The following is a 22489-nucleotide window of genomic DNA, read 5'->3' as shown; positions in this document are numbered from 1 at the left end:
TTCCAGTCATGCTAGCTATCTTAGCTAACTGAAAGTAGTTAACAACAGCTTGCTCTGCCAACTAAACGTAGTCGCTGCTAGCTTACACTAGCTATTTCTGCTACTTCAAAGGTCTGCAGTCTCCAGTAGTGTGTGCTGTCATGAGAGAACAGTTAGGTTTCTCTCTGCCCAAATACAGACAGTACACATAGTTTTCAGAAGCACCAGCTGTTCAAAGTCCAAGCCTTTGCTGCTAAGACCAGACTGAGGAGCAGCACAGAATAATTATTTCAGTGAAAATACTTCAAACATGCATTACCTTTACAATTTTTCACCCAGGCTTTGCATCCGCTCTTTGTGTTGATGTGTGAAGCTCAATGTCTGTCACCTCTTTCACCTCTCACTCCTCACCCAATATTCTTCAACCCCTGCCTCAAATACCCCTTACTCCCATCCTGCCAGGCTGCAGCCAGTCATCATGAGACTAAGGATTACGGCGCCACGGCTCCTTTTAAATCCTCACACCCCTGATCAGTAATCACTGCTCAGCCTGCTTTTGCCGCTGCACGTTAAGACAGGTACCACGGCCACTGCTTGGCACCCAATCACACATGCCTGTGGGACTCTTGCTGTGCTGTAAGACATTGATTGCAATCTAAGGTGCCTTAGATTGTATGAGCACTGCATTGCATTAAATGGAACCTTTTTTTCTAGTAAAATGGAATACAGTTAAATATCTGATATCTATAAGGCAGTATAGATACAGATTCTTAATTAACAGACACATTTTGTCAGGTTAGTTAAGAAGTATTAACCACAGCCCTGTAGCTAATCAAACACAAGTCAGAACGTCACTTTTTGCTAGTATTCACAGCTTGTAGATTTTTTCCCCCATGCTTCGTTGCAGACGGCCTGTTCTGGATCTAGATTTTCTAGCTCTAAATTCTTGGGGGGGGTTTGCTGCATAGATTGTTCTGTCCACAAAAAGGTCTATCCTTTTTCAAAAGCTTGTGTTTTAGTTTATGTCTCTTCAAGTAGTCATCACAGGTATGATCATTATCCTGTTGTAGAAGCAACCCTCTTATCAGCATCAGCCTTTTCACAGATGGTTTGACATTTGCATCCAGGATTCATTCGATCCATGCAATATTGCCAGTGGCAATAATTGCAACACCAATCTAAAGCATGATGATATATGACTCTTTCATTAAGATTATGTTTAAGCAGTGCTGCACAGTGGAATGATGCACCACCCTCTTGACTCCTGGCAGTCATACAGTGGTTTTGATTAGTTGAATTTGATTTGCCGGCCTTCCTAGCTAATGAGCCGTTTTCTCCGAGTTTTTTGGTCTTTCAGATCATTATGACCCTGACAGATACCCTAAACTGCTATTTCTTAAAAACAATCTCTCACCAAGGCTAATCAAGGTCTGTGATTTGGTAACACAATTCTGAGCAGAAGTCTGTTTGATTAGCTACAGAGGATGTTTTTGCTACTTCTCACTTTAGGAAAAAAATTATACTCTAAATATATTTTTTTAGGTATTGTGATATAAACTGAGGTGTGTTACAGTCTCTCATTAGGGTTGAATATTAATAACACTCTAAATGTAGGTATTGTAATATAAACTAAGGTGTGTGTTACAGTCTCTCATTAGGGTTGAATATTAATAACACTCTAAATGTAGGTATTGTGATATAAACTGAGGTGTGAGTTACAGTCTCTCATTAGGATTGAATATTAATAACACTCTAAATGTAGGTATTGTGATATAAACTGAGGTGTGAGTTACAGTCTCTCATTAGGGTTGAATATTAATAACACTCTAAATGTAGGTATTGTGATATAAACAGGTTTTATATCATTTTTAATCCTGAAATAAGGATTAAAAATGATATAAAAATAATTTTAGCTCAGTTTTTAAAAATTTGTTTGTTAAAGATGCAGTAACGAGGACCTCTAGATCTTTTTATTAGTTGAAATTATTATTTCACAGTTTTCTGTATACTCTATCAATTAACCTGTACCATATTTACTGAATTAACTCTCATATGTGCTGATGCATTAATGCTTATAACTGTTCAGTTTGTTTGTTTGTTTTTGTGTTGTCAGGCCCCTTCGGGGGCACATCAGTGTTATTTAAAGATCTTTCATGTTTATCGCGTAGGTACAGCTGTGAAAATAAATGTGTCTGTGTTGCAGGAAAATGCAAATGGATCAACCGTGAGTTCTCCTGCTCACAATATGCCTGCTACCAAACTGTAAACATGTGCACACACACACACACACACACACACACCTGCACATAAACTGAAAGCATGGAAAGCATGAACATAATGTTCTTGCACTTCTCCTCTGAAGCACCATGAGCCTAGAACAAAACAAGACATTTTGTTGCCTTTTTATGGATCAAATAAACATGGTAGTATCACCTGACACAACTTGGATAAGTAAACACAGCATTTTGTGGAAGGAATGGATGCAGAATCTACTACTCCATGGACTCGAACTGGACACAGGCCTTATGCCTGAAAGAAGCTCTACAGGCTTTACCCTTTACTCATATGGATTCTGACATTATCTATGTTGACATAGATCCAGAGTCAAATCCCCATTAACCCCCTTACACCCCCCACCCCTTTTTTTAATGTGGTTACATTATTACATCTTCTATAAACTATAAGTGCACCCCCCAAATGTCAGCTATAAGGCACCTCAAATACTCAGATACTTTTTTGTACTGTGTGGCTAGTTCCGTAATTAATTATATTTACTACTAGAGGCTAAAGGATGTTTCCTGTCTGTAGTGAACTGGTGTGGTGTGGTCACATCTATGGTAATTAGAAATGTGCCTTACAGTAGTTGCACTGTGTGCCACTCAGGACCATAAAGCTGTGTAAACTGTGTAAAACAGTGGTCTCCAACCATCCTCCTGTAGACATACCTCTCTGCAGGTTTCATCTCCAGTCCAAATCTTGCACTCCTTATTCAGCCTTTTAGCACCTCTGAAGGCAGCCATTAGTTGGATAAGGTGAGGTCGACACAGGTTGAAGACCACTGGTGTAACGTATCTAATTGCTAAACTAACAGAACTACTATTTTTTGACTGATGGACCATAACCTTGACCAGTGAGCCATATAACTCATTGGATACTAGAGGTTGATCAGAGGCCAGTTTAGACGTTACCTAAAATGTGAGCTACGCAATAGTGAAACAGTGACTTGCAGATGGTTTTGATTTGCTAAAGACCTGTGTTGTGTATGGGTTATTCCAAGCCAAACCACCTAAGGCCAGGCAGAGGCATTGTGGATGTCCATTAAAAAAATTAGTATTGTATTCATGCATCCTTGCAAAAAAACAAACAAACTATGTTTTAACTGTCTGACAGAATAATGGGGTCAGAGCTGAAATATAAACTGGGCCTATGAGTAATTTATACTAAAATTTATACAACAGGTGTTTTCATATATGTCTACTTTAAACTGCATTGTGAGCACAGGTCACGGTGGTGAAGGCCCTGTAACCCAAACAACAACATGAATTGATGTGTTTGGTGTGGAATAATCCTTCTACAAACCTGTCCTGCGGAAATGACACTGTTTCATGGTTTCCTCCACAAGATTTCTGGGTTGTTGTTTTTTTCTAAAAGGGAAAGCATTTTAAGCACCTTATACTTTTCAGTCCAAAATCTCAGTACAGTCCGACCCTTAAAGCAGCAATCCATCACTCTTCAGCCTAACCTCCATCTCCCTCATCTGTTTTATTAGCCCTGTTGGGAGCTCCTCCGTGACAAAACTCCTGCTTGTGGACAGCAGTAAAATCCGTCATAGTCCATCACAGTCCAAGCGAGTGTTTAGTACCTGAATGTTTACATTATGTGATCATGGGATCACAATCGATTCACAAAGTGACGTCTCACCAAGCAAATAATTGAGCAACTCTTTCAAAGCATCTGTTTTTCATTGGGCATTTGTGGGTGAGTGTTTAATATTAACAACTCTGTTAATCTCTCTGAAAGGCACAGGCAGATATGAATGTGCCAGAATAAACTACATCAATATTTTGAGCAGGAAGACAACTTTAATCGTCAGGTTTAACTCTAACATATTTAATTCTGACTAAACTTTAAAAAGTATTCGTAAAAACCTTTTGCTAATAATGTAATAGTAAAAAGTGTAGCAGAAACTGCCGGAGTGAAATCAGGATGGGGATGTGGAATTTAGCTTAACTCCAGAAAGACATAAAATCACATGGGAGCTCCTGCAATAGTGGAAATTACCCAGAACTCTACATTTAATCCTGTCCGAATAGGTCCATAATCTTAGTTACCACAGATATTAATATCTACACAACAACAGAAAACAGTAGTCGCAAGTCGGCACTAGCATCCATGGGCTTTTATTGGCCGCATGTTTTGAACAAGCAGTACAGAGAGGGAGACAAAGAGAGCTATAGAGATTAGGTTGACGTACTGGAGGTGACGATTCTGCTTCTGTTGTTGATGATAAGCTAAAGATTTCATGTGTAAGAGCTGATAACTCTCCAACCTACTGTCCGTAATGTTTGCACAAATGTAAATATTTTGTGAATGTTAGGATTTTTAAAATGCTTTTTAAACAGCAACATGAGCCATGTGGAGAAATTGCTGGTAGTGAATCTCAGATCAGACAAACCTTTCAGTAACATTACTGAAAAGGTTTATAATCTGTGAACAGTAGAGAATTAATGTGCAACCATATGGTCATGGCTAAGAAATTGGAATACAGTAACAAACCCACTGATCCTCATGTGTTAACACCCTTGTATCTGTGTAGTTTACCTTTTCTACATTAAGTGCTGTGCCAAAGTCTGAGGAGTGAAGGAAGTGAATAGGTGGGGAGAAAGGTGTTCTCAGACTCATAACAGTAGTGGAACCCATTCTTTTTTTTAAAGGTTCTGTTGTAAGAATTGTTGTACAATACGTTTTCTTTGGGGAACCATTTATTCAGCCAAAGAACCATTTAAGCATTTAGGTGGTTCTTTGAGTTGTCCTGGTTTTGAATGGAATCGGTACTGTTACTAGAGAACCTCTTTTTTCTTAAGAGAGTAGCAGTTTTTAGGCAATTCATTTTTCAAATGCATTAATGACATTATTAGATGGTAACTGTAAATCCTGGAATCCAGCAGGGTTTTGGAAAGCTGAAAGATTATAAATAAATAAATAAATAAATTGTACCTGCATATTAAAGTTTATTCTGAGCTCAATAAACACCCGCTGTCCAGATAAACAGCTCTACATATTTTCTCAGAGGTCCCAAGACTTTTGCACAGTGCTGAGTGTTTTTCAGGTTTTAATGTCTGAGAATCAGTCCTTAAGTGTACTTACTCAAATGTGACAATTTTTCTTCCTAATAATGTTTGTTTTGTTTTTTGTTTTTTTGTTTTGTTTTTTTTGTTTTTTTTTGTTTTTTTTTAATACTGGAACAATTAGTTTTTAACTGGTGCCATGAAATAAACATAGCACAAAAAGTAAGGAAATTCATGTTTGGTAGATTATTTCTTTGTTGTAACAATGCTTCTTAGCAAAAAATTGTATACCGTTGGAAAGCCTGATAATGGTACCACATTTGAAAGAAACCTGCATTTGTGGGATGAGCAGCAGGACTGAGTATGTGGGTTGCACCCATTAAATAATTGCCAAATCTTTTCTGTCATGCCAAACAGCTTATTTTGCTGTTGCTACTGACACTTGTTTTAAACTTCTGGTACCCCCAGGTGCTGCCAATCAGGTGCCTCATCTCCTGCCAATCTCTGGTCTCATAGGGTTGCTAGGAGGCCTGCCATGACTGCCCTTCACCGTCAGGCCCGTTTGCGCTGGTGTCAGCAACACGTGCAATGAAACCTGAACTTATAGGGGAGCGATATGTTCAGCAATGAGTCCAGATTCTGACTGCGGAGGTTGAATTGTAGGGTCAAAGTGTGGAGAACAAATGGAGAACGTTATGCTGATTGCTGCAAAGATAGAGTAACATCCTATGGTGGAGGCAGTGTTCTGGTGTGGGGCGGCCTCTCCCTCACTAACAAAAGGAGGCTTGTCGTCATTGGAGGCTCAATCTCAATGCAGAGAGATATCGAGATGAAATTCTGCAACCAGTGGCAATTCCTTATCTCCACAGCCTGAGATCAAACTCTATCCTCCAAGAGACAACGCTCGCCTCCACAGAGCAGGGTTCATCAGAGACTACCTCCAGGATTTGGGAGTGGCGAGGATGGAATGGCTTACCAGCAGTCCTGACCTCAACCCCATTGAACACTTGTGGGATCAGCTTGGGTGTGCTGTTCATGCCAGAGTGGCCAACACAACCAAGCTGTTGTGGCTGTGTACGGTTCTTCCACACGCTACTGAGGCTCCTATTTGTTAAATGATTAAATTGTTAAATTGCCAATATGTCTTGTTTCTTAGAACTTCAATCATCACGTCGATTAAACCCCAAATAGTCAATGGCAGAATAAGATGTTTGGCAATGGCAGAGGATTCGGCAAATTTTTCATGGGCGCAACCGACATAGTTCTGCTATGACTTAGTGACTTAGTTCTGCTGCTCATCCCACAAATGCATGTTGCTTACAAATGTGGCTCCATTTAAAAGGGAAATTAACAGACTCTTCAATGGTATCTTCAAAGGTTTATTGCCAAGAAGCATTGTTACAACAAAGAACTAATCTAACAAACATAACTTTACTTACTTTTTGTGCTGTGTTTATGTGGGTGTGTCTTTTATGAGGTGTTGAACTCTAATGTCTGAGGTAAAAGTCTAAAGTGATAAAACTATGATCAAACTGTGATGTTGGAAGATGTTTGTACTGTTGTTTGTATTTTACCAGCTGTAAAATCACATGAATAAATGAGTTTAATAGTAAATAAATGATTAATCTTTAGGATTTGATTATCACTTTTTTGGTGATATTTGACTGTTGCAGGTTTTGCTGTAAATGCTGTAGATTTAATGTTTCTGCATTAACAGAAGTGCATATTTTAGTTTTCGCAGAATTGCTTCCTAAGTAACATCCAACTGGAAATGCGTGCACTTATGCTGGATGTATAAAACAGGTTTGTGTGAATATACCCTAAACTAAAATAGCAGGGATTGATTGATTGATTAATTGGTTGATTGATTTATTTACATATATTAGGAGAATGCCTGAGGAGCTAAACCTGGTATTAGGTTTCATTTAAATGTTCAAGCTTAGAAATGTAATAAATAAATAGGTAAACAGGTCATCCATTTCCCATTACTACCTGGTCATTACTGCCGGTCATTGTGTTGCTAAATGTGTCTTTCATCTCTGAAAGTTTACATTATTTATTATATATTTTGGTTAATAGACTGTAATTGCATTGTCACCATCGGCCTGTAGGTGGCACCATAATCTGAAGCCCAGTAGTCAAAACAAGTGAGTTAGTTTACATCTTTAATGCAGTGAGTTTTATAGAAAAAGATTGACAGCATCTGTGATATGACAGCATTCATGATGGCATTTAATCTATCAAAAAAAGAACATCTTATTCACATTTTAATAACACGGGCTTGTCCATCAGAATTCTATAATTATTTATTTAAAAAAAACATAAGTTATAAAAGCAAAAAGAGATCAGATTGGAGAGTGTACCTCCGATATAGCACATTCAAAAAGAAACCAAAAAGCAGGGGTTTTATACACCTTATGAAACACTTCTTTACCAAGTCTTTTCTTCAAAAGAGTGCATTTTAAAAGGGCATCACAATGTTAAAATACAGCCATAGGCAGCTCTTTCCTTGTCCAAGCAAAATACTGAATTCAGTTTGACCACCATTTTAGCCAAAGGCTCCCAGGGATCTGCTGGATTTTTTCTTAACCCAGAAGAAGTCCTACTCTCCTGTGTGCAATGTAAACAACCCCTTCAGTTCACCCAAAGTTCCCTCAGCATTGCTAACTGTTGATGCTATTTGTGTATGTGGCTTTAAAAAGTGTTAATATAACTTTAATAAGTGAGGGACTCATATTTACCACTCCAAATATTATAAACCCCCCCCCCCCCCCCCCCAAAAAAAAAGATTTTTAAGCAAAGCTTGCCACAGTAAACTAGCTAGCCTTTTGCTTGGACCCTAAGAGGACGGTTCACAGCAGTATGATCTGTGGCAAACCAGCTTGTGTGCTCATGCTTAAAGCTGACATTAAATATAGTACCTATTTATTGATATTTGTTTTGGGTTTTTTTTTAGTATTTTTCTGTAAGCTCTCCTGGTTGCTGAGCTGGTGTGCTGGCCCTAAGGCACGCGTAGCGGTCTGATTGTCTGCAAGAAGTTCATGGAGAGTGATTCACGAGTAGAAAGAGGCACACCTAGCTAGCTAGCGCAAGCTCAGCTCAGACAGCGACAGCGGTGCAGCATAGCGCTGTCGATCAGGCGGATGGAGGAGGTTCATGAATGACTGGGTGGAATGGAGATACATGTGTACATTCAGTCCTGGGGCCCTCCGTCATCTACAGCTGCATAGTTTCCCTGTGCCAACACATTTACATGAACACAAAACAAATCCTTTTCTGGGTTGAATTTTAGCAGAATTAGCAGAGAGATAACTAGCAGCTTTTCACGTACACATATTGTTAGCAACATTAACTAGCTAGTGTTGAAATAAGCAATTGGGCCCCAAGACAGAACCTAAAACCACCTGACTAAGAGGAAGAGGAACGGAAGGTGAAGAGTTGGCTAATGCTTTGTTCAGGACAGTGTTAAGGATCAGTGTCACTTAGTGTTTTCGCTGGGACTGGGAGGTAACCCAGTAGGAAATCAGCAATGATCGACGATCAATGACCGACTCTGCTTCTTGTTTAATGCACAGAATCCACAAATTCTGAAACAGTTTGTCAAATAATATGTTTCTCCAGTGGACTAAAGACTGAGAAAACAGCAGATCGTTACACAGCTCTAATAACCGAGGCAAAGTTCACCAGTAGGGGTGTTCTAGGTAGAGCGCTAAGGACTTTGCAGTAGTTTTAGGTTTCTGAATGCTTCCACAATTTTTTTTTTTTTTGGTTTGGCTGCTTTTTACTGTTTGCAATCCATATTTTGAACATTACTGTGATTAATATTTTTAACAAGTAGGGGAGCCCCAGGTCAAACACAACTGCTTGATTCAGCTCTCGGAATCACTGATTACCACGCCTTTCTAAACAGTGCAATAAAAACACAATGTCTCAATTATTTCTCAAAATAGTGCAAAGAATAAATGTAGGACAGATTTCCAGTTGTAACCATCAGACACAGTATCTTGAACAAAGCATGTGGTCCCCCAAGAGATGGAATGCTGCTAATTTCCAGATTTGAATGACAGTGAATTCATCTAAATCAATTCATATTTCTTACAAAGATGTGTGTATATATATATTTATATATTTATATGTGTATATATAGAAAATAAATAAATACTATTCATCTATTACAGCCCCCCCCCCTTTCCTGCACAACCATCCTTTACTACACATAAATAAAAATCAGGCCCAAATCATGAGCCGGTCACATGTCAAAAGACCTGGCCTTCTCATTGGACACTGGTGAAATCTGAGCCACGCCCTGATAGAATTTATAACACAAAGAGCTGAACCTTCAGTCACAAATGGCCTCGTGTACAGTCAGTCACAATACAGAAAATGCATACCAGGAAGAGCAATAGTACATTTTCACGTTTTGTTTTTAAAACAAGGAGAAAAAGAAATGCACTGGAGACCTTCTGGTGATGGCTTTGGATACTTTTGAGGAAGGTCAGCAAGGTGAAACAAAATGAAATGAAGCGTACAAATCTCAAGTGCATTTTCCCCTCCTTCTTTTCAACAAATCCTCCCATTATAGCAGATTACAACGGCAGCTGCAAAAACCTTGCGATGTTTCACAGACTGTCTGCTGTGAAAACCAGAAAAGCCTTCCAACTGTACGTCTCCTTTCTAAACAAAGTCATAAAAGCCATTTACAACCCTTTCTATAAAAAAGCAGGGTTTTTATATACACTGAAACACAGTTCCTCAAACCTCTTCGACCGAGTCGTCATTAGAACCACTTGTAGATCTGAGTAAGTGTTGAATTCTAAGAACTTTTACAGTGATTGCCTTTCTCGCTCTGATTGCACTGCGAAAAATGATATCTCAGCAAGTAAAAAAACTTCTTAAATCAGAATAATAACTTCAACATATTTCTAAATGATTTTACTTGGTTTAAACCATTTTATGTGGAAACATGGTCATTCTGCTGGAAGATACTTGTTTACTTTAATAAATAATGCAGATAATTTTGCTTATTTAACCTATAATGCATGGTTATCAGAAGACTAAGATGACTGTATTATATAAAATGAGAAATACAAATCCAGAGCCAAATAATTTCACAATACTTAATTAACTTCAAAATGAGAGATAATCAATATATCTACTAGATTTAAGACTTTACCTGCCAAGACATCGTGTTTGCAGTGTGGTCGCTAAATGCTGAAGATTATCTGCTGCGAACGCTGATTCGTGCACTTTAGGGACGATAGTATTGCTGTTACAGCCACACGTCACACCTACCAGATGATTGTTGTAGTCAATTATCATTTAAAACCTTTGACTGATTGCCTGAGAGGGACATATCCTATTTCACTACATATAGATCATTGTTGTCATAAATAAACCACAAATCTTTTTTGGAGAAGGAAAAAGCGTTCCTAAGTTCAATGTATGCCAATGTAATAAGAATTTATTAAGTGCATTTTGTCAAATTTTGGGTTTATTAGGGTTGTTTTGAAATTGTGCAGAGAAATTCAAAATTGGAAAAGACTGTGGTTTTAATAAAACAACGATGATGTATTAAATGGAAATATTTTAAAGCATCTGTGTCTTATAAGACTGCAGTAGAGTGACTGAATTAATGGTTGAACTTTTCTCAGAAGGCCACATTAACCAAGTACTTAAGGTTTTAATTTTATTTATGTAAAAGATATGGATTGGGGCATTACAAAAAAAGGTGCACAGTTTTCACTCCTAATTTGATTTCCTAAATCTAATCAAGTGGTACATTCTTTGTTTTGTGCCTTTACGAGCAAATACTTGCTGAATGTGGCCGTTCTTCACACCTTAGCACCTTCAGTTTTAAAAAGTCACAGCTCAAACGAGGCTCAACATGTTCAAGAAGGACCAAATACGTTACAAAAGCGTATGCAATGTAAAAATCCAGTCATTTTTAAGGAAAGGTCGCTTTTAAAAATCGTGCAGCTTAGACTGAGAAACAGTTTGAAGAGAAAACGTCTCAGTAACCCGCGGAGACCTCGCTAAGTCTACTTTTCCGACTCTTCTGAGAAGGAGAACGTTTCTCAGTCTCTCAGGGACAAATCAGCATTGGATCTTAAAGGCTTAGACTGCAGGTTTAAGGCGACAAACCTCCATTGCTGACGACATACAAATCGATCGATCGTCGTCTGCAGATTCTTCAAAAATGCAAGTTTGTCAAAGTGAATCTCCTGGTGGCACTGAGAGCACTGAGTGAAGTCTCGAAGATATGAAGGAGGAATCCAAACCAGCAACCGAAGAGGAAAAATGGAACTGAACGAGCACGGAACAGAAATAACTTATAACCATGCTGGTGGAGAAAAAAACAAGCGTGAACTTGTGTGGTGTATGTTTTTTGAGAAAAGAGTCCAGTGTCTTGACTCTGGCTTTAGTTTCTGGAACAGTTTATAATAGTCACTTGCTTTTTTTCCATTTTAAAATCAATCCACTGTGGTGTTTCAGGCTCAAATAAGGCATTCACAGATTTTAGACGAGGTCTGTTCATTTGCGAAAAGCAGAAAGAAAATAAGGCAAAAGAAATTTGTAAAAAAAAATTAAACTGAAAACAATGATTTTTTTCTGGCCCCCGTTTTGAGAATGGCTTTTTCACAAAGAGAGAGAAAAAGACGGGGTCAAAAAGAGGTCTCCGTCCAGCGGCGACTCTGCGCTTGGCCTTCTCTCTTTCTCTCATTTTTCAATCAGTTTGTTCTGCGCTAGGACCCAGACAGGAATTGATTCCTCATCTCTGAGCTCCGCCAGGTCCAACGGCTTCTCTCGGAAACAGGAGGTTGAAGAGTGTCGATGCTAAACGCCACCAACCTGGCATCTGGACTCGCTGATACTGCATGAACTGTAAATAAAGAAAGACAGGAGGTGAATGTCTTTATTCATTATACAATATTCATTCAAATTGAAGCCAATGTGATTGGGAAATAATGGCGTATAAAAGGGTTCTAGGCTTCTTCCTAGAACCCTTACACTGTGGAGGTTCTTCACGTTCACGCATGTCACTCTATATGTTAGAGTATAGTGCTAGTGTTTGTTATTCATGATAATATGGGGTGGTGGGAGGTGAAATATGATATTATCTACGTCATCCTTTTGATTGAACAAAGGTTGTTGTATTTGGATGTAAGATTACTAGAAAGCAAATCACTGTTATAGATTATTTGATACAGTAAATTGTGATACATATGAGGAGGGAAATTAAGACAATTGAGATGGAGAACAGATCACTTCAGATTTTACTCACAAGACTACTGATTCAAAACAATATAAAAAGTCAAATTTAAATATGGCTAATACATGAAAATCATATCTAATCAAATAATTTCAAATAGGCATTGTTAAATAACTAATGAAGGTACAACTACACAAAATGATATCACCTCATACCAACCCAAAGAAGTTCTGTTTCCCAGTTGGACATGAAAGGGTTAACCTCCTGAACTTAACAGGTCCACCAGCTGGTCCACAGCTTAAAGCAATAGTAACAAAACGTCCAGTAATGTTTTTCCCCCACCACCCTAAATTCACCATACTAATTAGCAGATTATACACTTCTATTACTCTTTAGCTCCATTAGCCCCAAAGCTCCAGTGTATTCAAGCACCAAATTGACAGGACTATGTATAGGGTAAAATAACACATAATTCCTAATGTTCAAATATTTATATATGCATACAAATATTTATATTCTTTGATACAAAAACACAGTGTGATTTTGGGTGAAGCAAACTAGACTAAACCTTAAAATGATCTGAAGTCACCATGTCTAGATCTGCCAGATGAATAACATTAAAAAAACACTCACAAAACGAAAGCGACAGAGACCGCCACTAGATGGCGCTGTTTCTATGCAGTATCCGCTTTATGCTTAAATTCCGCCCCCATCTAAGTCAGTTAGGCGGTAAGGCTTGTGGGCGGGGTCTAACTCGATCTGTCCAATCAGGCGCAGGGCCTCTGAAGTTTCTGGGCGGGGCTCAAAGTTCAGTGCGAAACAGCGGATGGATTGGTCGGAGGAGCGGATGAGGAGTATTGCAGTGTGTTGCATAAGCTATAGCCGCTTCGCTCTGCCACGTCACACACCTTCACGCAGCCATGTTCAATCAAACACACACGCTCATCAACAGTGTTACACGCATGAATACCGCAGCTGGGAGTCCTAGACGAATTATCCGGCTCAGAAACCACTAAAACACATAGATACTAATGCCTCTCCTTTTCCGGAAAAAAAAAGAGTGAAAATTAATATTGCTTTTCTGTGAGAGTAAAACGTCTCTCTCTCACACACACACACGCTCACACACGCGCGCGCGCATACACGTGTTACACGTTAGCCTACATTTAACAGGGCAGTCTCTTAGCTGGTGACGTCACGGGCGAGTCATGGTCTAAATTTAGTCCTCAGTATAAACACACGCAGCCGATTCACGTCTTCAGTCTGTCCCCCGCAACCTCCTGCTTCACTACCAGCTGCAACCCCGTCCACAAATACAGAGGTGTTCCACCCAGCCGTACTCAGACCCGATCATCATTACTGCTCCTTTATTATTCCACCAACCCCAGCTCTATTACCAGCACCACAGGCATATTTACAATTATTAATCCATTACCGTTCATCCCAACCCTCTGGCTTTACTGCCAGCCATTCTTTTAGTATTTACACCCAGCAAATACTTTACTAAATACACCACAGGAATTAAAACTACACATGCACAAACCACTTGTACACAGTTCTTTATTATTCTTTCTTTACTATTATTCTATGAATTTTCTATTTTTATTCTCTATTTTTGTTTTTACAGCGGTTATGTCCAACCCTCACCATCAGAATTTTACAACATTTAGAATCAGAATCAGAATCAGAATCTCTTTATTTCACCAAGTATGTTACACATACAAGGAATTTGTCTTGGTGAGAGCAACACGTATGACAAGTAACAAAAAAAACACAGAACACAGTCTTAAACTAAAGGAAAATTACACTAAGGGTAGGGGATAAATTAAAAAAGTAAAAAGTACTAAAGGTAATAAAGAGCTGAAAAATATATTTACAGAAAAGAAAAGAACATCTGTACAGGTGTGCAAATAGTCATAGTGCAAAATAGGCAGAGTGCAAATAGCTGTTCAGTCCGGTTTGGTACAGTTCAGTTGTAAGTTTAGAGGTTTACAGTGGGAGGTGACCACTGTGATTGAGGAGCGCTACAGCTCTGGGGAAGAAGCTGTTAGCATGACGTGTTGTGCCCTAATCTCAAGCCCTTAGAGATCATTATCAGGCTCTCTTTTAAAAAGGGAGTTGGTCAAGGGTTCTTTAGCAGGGCAGTTTGTCTGTAAAGAACCATTTGAATGCCTCTGGTTCTGCGTCTGGTGAAACGGTTCTTCAGATACAAATAAGACGTCCTACATAAAAGCCTGAGTGTACTGTATGAGACTGTACTGTTGTGCAGTGACTAGCATGTCAGCTTGTGCCTTACATCTTAGCTTGTGACTAAAGTGTGGGATTGTGCCCTACATATTAGCTAGTAGCTCACATGTTAGATTTCGTTTCAGATGTTGTACTTTTATCATGTTTAATGTTCTGATATACAAGAAATAACAAGTAAAAGCTGGGTGCTAGCATACTGACACATTAGCATTAGCACAAGTTATGCTAATGGGAGTGAAAATCAAGGTACTGCTGTATTTCTTATGAATATATTAATAGCACACATCCTCAAGACCTACATTTTGGGCTAGTGGTGCTTAATCCCAAATGGCTCTTTACTAAATATTTGGTGCTTTCTCTTTTTAACTGGCCTCAATTAAAGTCCTTCTTCGGCTAACTCTATGGGAAAACTCAATGCGCTCCCCTAGACTTAAGGCGCAGACGACCAGTACCACATTATTTACATCTATTTCTTACTTTTACACCCTGCTGGGCTAACGCGGTCACTCACTCATTAAGGACTGAATGTTCTGTCTAAAACATGATGTTCTTTTTCTTTGTTCCTTGTATGAGTGTTTTTTTATGCTTCACATCATGTACATAGGGTTCCAACAGCGGACAAGATAAAAGAGTCTCAGTTGGATGCCCTGTACAAATAACTGTGGGGGGAAAAAGGTAAATAAATGAATAAGACCTGATCGGAGTACAAACCCAACTTGCTAGGCTGCACAGTAAACGCTAACACGAGCAGCGTTTAGTGAATCCTCAGTCAGGCTGAACCGAAAGTAAGCGTGCACAGTTGCTGTTTTTGTGGCTTTGTTCTCATACGGGATGTCTGCATATTTACACTTCACTTCTCTTTTACAACGAAGGTACACAAGAAAACAAAACAAAACAAGCAGTACATAAACAGAACAATGTTGTTAAAATGTTCCTCAGTACATTCTGATTGCACAAAGCTGCATAAAGTGGGTGGATTTGTTTTAGTATTTCAATGCTAACTTAAAATGCACCCTCATTTCACACCTGCCTTTTTGTGTCAAATTAAATTTACTTTATTAGAAATGCCCCCCTAATGATAACACTGTGTAGTAAAGTTAACTGTGGTATGACACTTCCTTACAAGCGGGACCCAACCTCCAACAGTCAGTGACTCATCTTTACAAATCGAATGAGGTGGAAGGTCAGCTCCACTCAAAGCTGTACTGTGGGCGTTTCCGCTACTAACAGACTAAAATCCCATGTAGCACAGTCACGAAACAGACTTTCACAGCTTCGGCTCCTCTGTTAGGTACAAAATGTCCAATCAGCAAGTGGTCAAATAGCATTATGTACAGCCCTAAAGACACTGAACTGGCTTTTCTTATGAATTTTGAGCTTGTTCATAATCACTACATTAAGGAAACCATAGAGTCAAACATATAACTGTAACACTAAGTAAAATACTAGGCTATAATCTATATACTGAGTAAAGCAGGTTAACCCCAGCAGTAACAAGTAAAGCAGGCTGAAATGAAAAAATAAGAAAATGAATAAACAAAGCTAATTGCTAAACAAGCAGAACAAGCATATAACTACACTGATAAATAACAAATCACTATACTGAGTAAAACTATATATATACTACGCTGAATAAAATACCAACTAACCACTACGCTTAGTATAATGCTGATAACTACACTAAGTGCAAAAGGCTAATTACCGTACTGAGTAAAGCAAGCTAATCACTACACTCCATGTACACACAACAGCCTAAGTACAACACTGACAAAACAACACTGATTACACAATGCTAATAACTACACTGAGCAATACAAATGTATTACCATACTGAGTTTTACAAGCTAATTACTACAGATTAATGCCTAGTAAATTAGTAAATACTCAGTAAAACAAGACGACTTGTACATGGCATAAAACAAGCTACTAACTACACTGAATAAAAAAAGATAATAAAGCTAATCATTAGCTAAGTAAACATGACCTACATGGATACATTCCCAGCAGTGAAAGTCTAGTGGTGTTCTTTAAGTTTTTGTTGTTGTTGTTGTTGTTGTTGTTGTTGTTACACAAATAAGCCTGAAATCGCTTTTTCTCACCATCTCCAGGTGATCCTGCTGAAACTGGTCTCCTATCTCGCGCAGCTTCCGTCCAATCTGCACCTCAACGCTCATCCCCTCCTGAGCTTCTTCCTCTTTCCTGTCTGGCCTGTCTTTATCTTCCACTTCTTCCTCCTGCTCCTCTACTCTTGCTGCAGGCAGGTTCTGCTCAGACATGGCTGGAAAGTCTTCAGGGAAGAAGATCAAACCTGTATGCATGTTAAAATCAGCCATTATAATCATCATCATCACCATCATCATCACTAACCTATGGTTGTCCGCATTAATCATTGTGCCATTATTTCACTGTGGACCAATATACTGGACCCAAACCTAGCATTAAACTATTCTGCAATTTACTTAAAAACAAAAGTGTTCTATAATGCTCTATAATGTTCATATGTGCCACACACTCATTCTGACAGACTGTAATACACTACAGGAAGTGTAGGGGGAGCTCTATACTGCTCTTTAATGTTCATATGATCCACACACTCATTCTGACAGACTGTAATACACTACATGAAGTGTAGGGGGAGCTCTATAATGCTCTTTAATGTTCATATGATCCACACACTCATTCTGACAGACTGTAATACATTACAGGAAGTGTAGGAGGAGCTCTATAATGCTCTATAATGTTCATAGGTGCCACACACTCATTCTGACAGACTGTAATACACTACAGGAAGTGTAGGCAGTACTCTATAATGCTCTATAATGTTTATATGATCCACACACTCATTCTGACAGTCTGTAATACACTACAGGAAGTGTAGGAGGAGCTCTATAATGCTGCGACAGGGCAATGGCAAACTGGTTCCAGGGCCCGCCTCTTCTATTGAGATTTTGTATCCTACCAGTGCACTCAAGCTACATAAGATAAGATAAGATAAGATAAGATAAGATAAGATAAGATAGTCCTTTATTAGTCCCGCAGTGGGGAAATTCCCAGTGTCCAGATACATCCAGATAACTTGTTTATATCTAAATGATTCTCCTTACTGTGAAGAAGTGCTCTGGTCTCTTCTGCAGATCCAGTCGGACTGGAGACCAACCCCAACCCCACTGTGCTGTGCAGGGGCCGGTGGAGTGGCCCAGTCATTCCACAAGGGGGCGACGCATCGGGGCCAGAGCCTGTGGTCCTGCAGCGTGGGATAGTCTGAAGCAATGGCATGTTGTCATTCACTGTAGCTCTGTTATGTGTTCCTCTGTCTTCAATCGGCCTTCCCAAGTAGTGAGACACCACAGGCAAGTCCTCCTCCTCATCCTCCATCAGCGGAAATCACCCTGGAAAACAAAATGCCATCAGAGCGAGCTTCCATAAGATCATCCTAGAACCTTGCAGATCAGTAGATCAGTAATCTCTTTCATTTAATCTCAGTGGTAAACTGTTTTTTTAAGACTGTATTTTAAAGACTCCCCAATGTAACGTGTTCTATGAGGTATTGTGATATAAACTGAGGAGTGTGTTACGGTCTCTCATTAGGGTTGAATATTAATAACACTCTAAATGTAGGTATTGTGATATAAACTGAGGTGTGTGTTACGGTCTCTCATTAGGGTTGAATATTAATAACACTCTAAATGTAGGTATTGTGATATAAACTGAGGTGTGTGTTACAGTCTCTCATTAGGGTTGAATAATAATAACACTCTAAATGTAGGTATTGTGATATAAACTGAGGTGTGTGTTACAGTCTCTCATTAGGATTGAATATTAATAACACTCTAAATGTAGGTATTGTGATATAAACTGAGGTGTGTGTTACGGTCTCTCATTAGGGTTGAATATTAATAACACTCTAAATGTAGGTATTGTGATATAAACTGAGGTGTGTGTTACAGTCTCTCATTAGGGTTGAATAATAATAACACTCTAAATGTAGGTATTGTGATATAAACTGAGGAGTGTGTTACGGTCTCTCATTAGGGTTGAATATTAATAACACTCTAAATGTAGGTATTGTGATATAAACTGAGGTGTGTGTTACAGTCTCTCATTAGGGTTGAATAATAATAACACTCTAAATGTAGGTATTGTGATATAAACTGAGGTGTGAGTTACAGTCTCTCATTAGGGTTGAATATTAATAACACTCTAAATGTAGGTATTGTGATATAAACTGAGGTGTGTGTTACGGTCTCTCATTAGGGTTGAATATTAATAACACTCTAAATGTAGGTATTGTGATATAAACTGAGGTGTGTTACAGTCTCTCATTAGGGTTGAATATTAATAACACTCTAAATGTAGGTATTGTGATATAAACTGAGGTGTGTGTTACAGTCTCTCATTAGGGTTAAATATTAATAACACTCTAAATGTAGGTATTGTGATATAAACTGAGGTGTGTGTTACAGTCTCTCATTAGGGTTGAATATTAATAACACTCTAAATGTAGGTATTGTGATATAAACTGAGGTGTGTGTTACGGTCTCTCATTAGGGTTGAATATTAATAACACTCTAAATGTAGGTATTGTGATATAAACTGAGGTGTGTGTTACAGTCTCTCATTAGGGTTGAATATTAATAACACTCTAAATGTAGGTATTGTGATATAAACTGAGGTGTGTGTTACGGTCTCTCATTAGGGTTGAATAATAATAACACTCTAAATGTAGGTATTGTGATATAAACTGAGGTGTGTGTTACCAGTACTCTGTAGAGAGTCTAATGAAACAACAGTAGCTATATGAAAGAACACATTTGGGTGGAGCCTGAACGGGGCAATCATGCTCAATGTTCACATAATTAGAGGTGAGGCTAACAAAACCTTTTTGGCATCACTCTTACACCAATTTGTGTTTAACTACGTCATGACGAGGGGCTTCACACAAAAACTGGCATAATTAAGGTCCAGCTGATGTTATGCAAAACATGCTAATTGGCTTCTCTCAGAGCTTTCAAGAAGCTTTCTGGAAATCAATGTTATCTTAAAAGAATCTTTAAAAGCTGATCTAAAATCAGACGCCAGCATCAGAGCAACCACAGGAACATCAGAATTTCACAGAAGTCGTATTCAAATGAGGAGCATTTCCCAGAAAACAACGCAGAATCATTTCAAATCTGGCCTCTTCACAAGAAAGGTACAGCCTGGTGGAAAAACATTAAACAGGATTTGCAGTTGCTACAGTATTAAATAGCTGAGATAGCTGTGATGAACCCCAAGTGAACCTGATTAGTACCTTAATATGTGCACAACAGGAAATAAACACCATTGAACCAAATCTCTTTCTCTCTCTCTCTGTGTTTTATGAAGTGTGTACGGAACCGGAAGGACGAAAGCATGACAGGACGCGTGATTGCTGAATGGGTTGAGCGTGTCTGAATGAAGACACAAGCGGGAGAAATGACTAAACTGCTCGTTTGGCTGCTTGGAGCTGCACACATTAACACCTTAGTAGTTTGTAGCATCGACAGAGCATGTGAGAATCACAGCCCACGCTCTGCTATTACAGGCCTGTGAGGGGTATGAATGAAATCTGAAGAAAACATGGCCAAATGCAATGAAACAACAAGGTGATGGATAACAGCCGTCCAAAACACACCTAAGCATCTAAGGAGTGCAGACTTACCCTTACACTGACAACCTCCTACCAGGGTCATTAGCAGCTGGTTTTTCTTTTTTGCACCAATATATATATATATATATATATATATATATATATATATATATATATATATATATATATATATATATATATATAGGTTCCTATAGTGTTTAAAAATGAAATCTGTCAGCGCAAGGTCAAAACGTCTGAAGCTGTGTGTCACTGAGCTTGTGTTCACTGATGGTGATTGTGTTAACTGTGAGCTCAGAAATGTACAAAGGCTTTCTGGAAGAGAACCTGCACAAATTTGCAAAGGAACTGATCAAACAATACTGATCTAAAAACACAACAGCCACCTTCTTTGGCAAAAAGTAAATGGAGCAGTGACAGTCTTGATGCCGTCTGTTAATAATGAGGGCAGCATGTTTTGACACCTTTCACTCAGTGAAGTAAAATACATGTATAGTTGCTGACACGCTTCAACACATAGTATATACAAACATACACACACATAGACACACACACACACACACACACACATTACATATATAGAAACCTTAACTTTTAATGGAAGTTCAATATTGAAAGTAGTTCAGGGCCATTTCTATTGGTCCATTCATGAAGCATAAAGGACGAATGCCACTTTCATATGCATATACAATTTTATTTTATTTTGAATATATTATTATTATTAGAAAATGTCAGTTGTCCTTTACACTTCATAAATGAGCCAATAGAAACTTTTTACATTATTATATATATATTATTATATTATATATATTATTATTATATTATATATTTATATTTACACACACACACAAACAATTATTTACCCTCTGCCCATGTTAGCTACCTACACACTACAGCTTTTAAAGCAGGTGGGCTGCTGCACCTTCCGTCCGGGCGAAATAGCGATTACAGACAACCCCCTCCCTCCCTCCCTCCCTCCCTTCCCCTCCCCTCCCCTCCCCTCCCTCTCCCCCTTGTAGCCAAACTTCAGCTCACATCAAACGCACTGACTACATGTAGCCCAGTCCCACATCACTGCTGTCTATAAGGACTCCGGGCAGTTTGGCTTGTCCCGTCGAGTCAGTGCAACGTCTTATTTGGGGCTGAGTTGGGGCTCGAGCCGTCACAGCGTGCAGAGGCACCTGAAGCGTGGGGACAAGGGTCTCCTCCTCCTCTTTGGTGTAAAGTGGACACTCGACTTTAAGCATCACCTTAAGCATTACACAGAGGAGATTATACAGCGGATCAGCCAAACAGAGCTAGCGTGATGCAGAAGGCTGTAAGACTAGACAACACAGTCTCCTCACCCAAACTCTCCGAAACAAAACAACAACCGCGCGATGGTCGTCTCCCTCCTCATCCTCTCAGTAAGGCACTTCTGCTATGCTAAACGATCCCGTCAACTCATGCCGCAGCTACACCACCCTGACTGAGCACTTCTGAGATCAGTTACTCTGACATTCCTCATGTAAACAAACACGACCAGCCCACAGAGCACAGAACAGCAGGCAGAAAACATGGACTGACCTACCGCCAGATTTCTCCCCTCTGTTTCCCTTTTTTAAATGTCTCTCAGTGCTGGCAGACTGTTATGTCCACTGTCCACTTTTTTATGTCCAGTTTGAGGCGTATTTCCAGCTCCACTGGTCTTCACTCCACACAGCTTCAACTTGTCTGTAAGGACCCGAGCGTGTTTTGCCTGGACACGAGTTCAGCACAAGACACGCCCCTGGGCACACGTCACATGATATGCTAATTTACTAAAGGAGTCGTTACTCTGAGTGTGTGTGTGTGTGTGTGTGTATGTGTGTGTGTCTCTGTGTCTGTCTCTGTCTGTCCTACACAAGCCTTAACGTTCACTGAACACTCTGTTCCAACACAATACCTAACACCGGCTCAAATTCTCCACCCCAGCATATGTTCAAAAGCTCCATTCCAGCCCACAACCCAACAGACTCAAATTCTCCACCCCAACACACTACTCAACAGTTCTAAATGCTTCACCCAACATACTACTCAACACAGGCTCATTTTCTCCACCACAACACACATTCAAAAGCTTTACCCCAACACACTACCCAACAAACTGAAATTTCTCCA

General features: G+C 39.2%; 2 protein-coding genes across 4 annotated transcripts in view; one reads left to right on the top strand and one right to left on the bottom strand.

Moving 5' to 3' along the window:
- flvcr2b (FLVCR choline and putative heme transporter 2b) overlaps window positions 1–6879 on the top strand; it is a 26323-nt gene extending 19444 nt beyond the window's left edge. The window contains exons 10-11 of one of the 2 annotated variants that reach the window (XM_072676929.1): window positions 442–557; window positions 2183–6879. In XM_072676929.1, the coding sequence (XP_072533030.1) occupies window positions 442–510 (69 nt within the window). In that variant the 3' untranslated portion in view covers window positions 511–557; window positions 2183–6879. The remainder of the gene's footprint in view (window positions 1–441; window positions 558–2182) is intronic. The other variant, XM_072676937.1, reaches the window with a different exon arrangement.
- A 1157-nt stretch (window positions 6880–8036) lies between these two features.
- bmf2 (BCL2 modifying factor 2) lies at window positions 8037–22071 on the bottom strand. 2 transcript variants are annotated; one of them, XM_072676918.1, is made up of 4 exons: window positions 21917–22071; window positions 17829–18113; window positions 16824–17032; window positions 8037–12147 (listed from the first exon to the last, which is right to left on the bottom strand). In XM_072676918.1, exons 2-4 carry the CDS (start codon window positions 18097–18099, stop codon window positions 12037–12039), a joined length of 591 nt encoding a protein of 196 aa, XP_072533019.1. In that variant the 5' UTR covers window positions 18100–18113; window positions 21917–22071; the 3' UTR covers window positions 8037–12036. The 2 variants fall into 2 exon arrangements, with proteins under 2 accessions (XP_072533019.1, XP_072533011.1); XM_072676910.1 differs by having other exon boundaries at window positions 21921–22071.
- Window positions 22072–22489: the final 418 nt, after the last annotated feature.

The sequence above is a fragment of the Salminus brasiliensis genome, chromosome 1 (genome assembly GCF_030463535.1).
Source record: "Salminus brasiliensis chromosome 1, fSalBra1.hap2, whole genome shotgun sequence".
Lineage (NCBI taxonomy): Eukaryota > Metazoa > Chordata > Actinopteri > Characiformes > Bryconidae > Salminus > Salminus brasiliensis.
The sequence above is the reverse complement of the archived record's forward strand: the minus strand, read 5'-3'. Positions and strand labels throughout refer to the sequence as shown.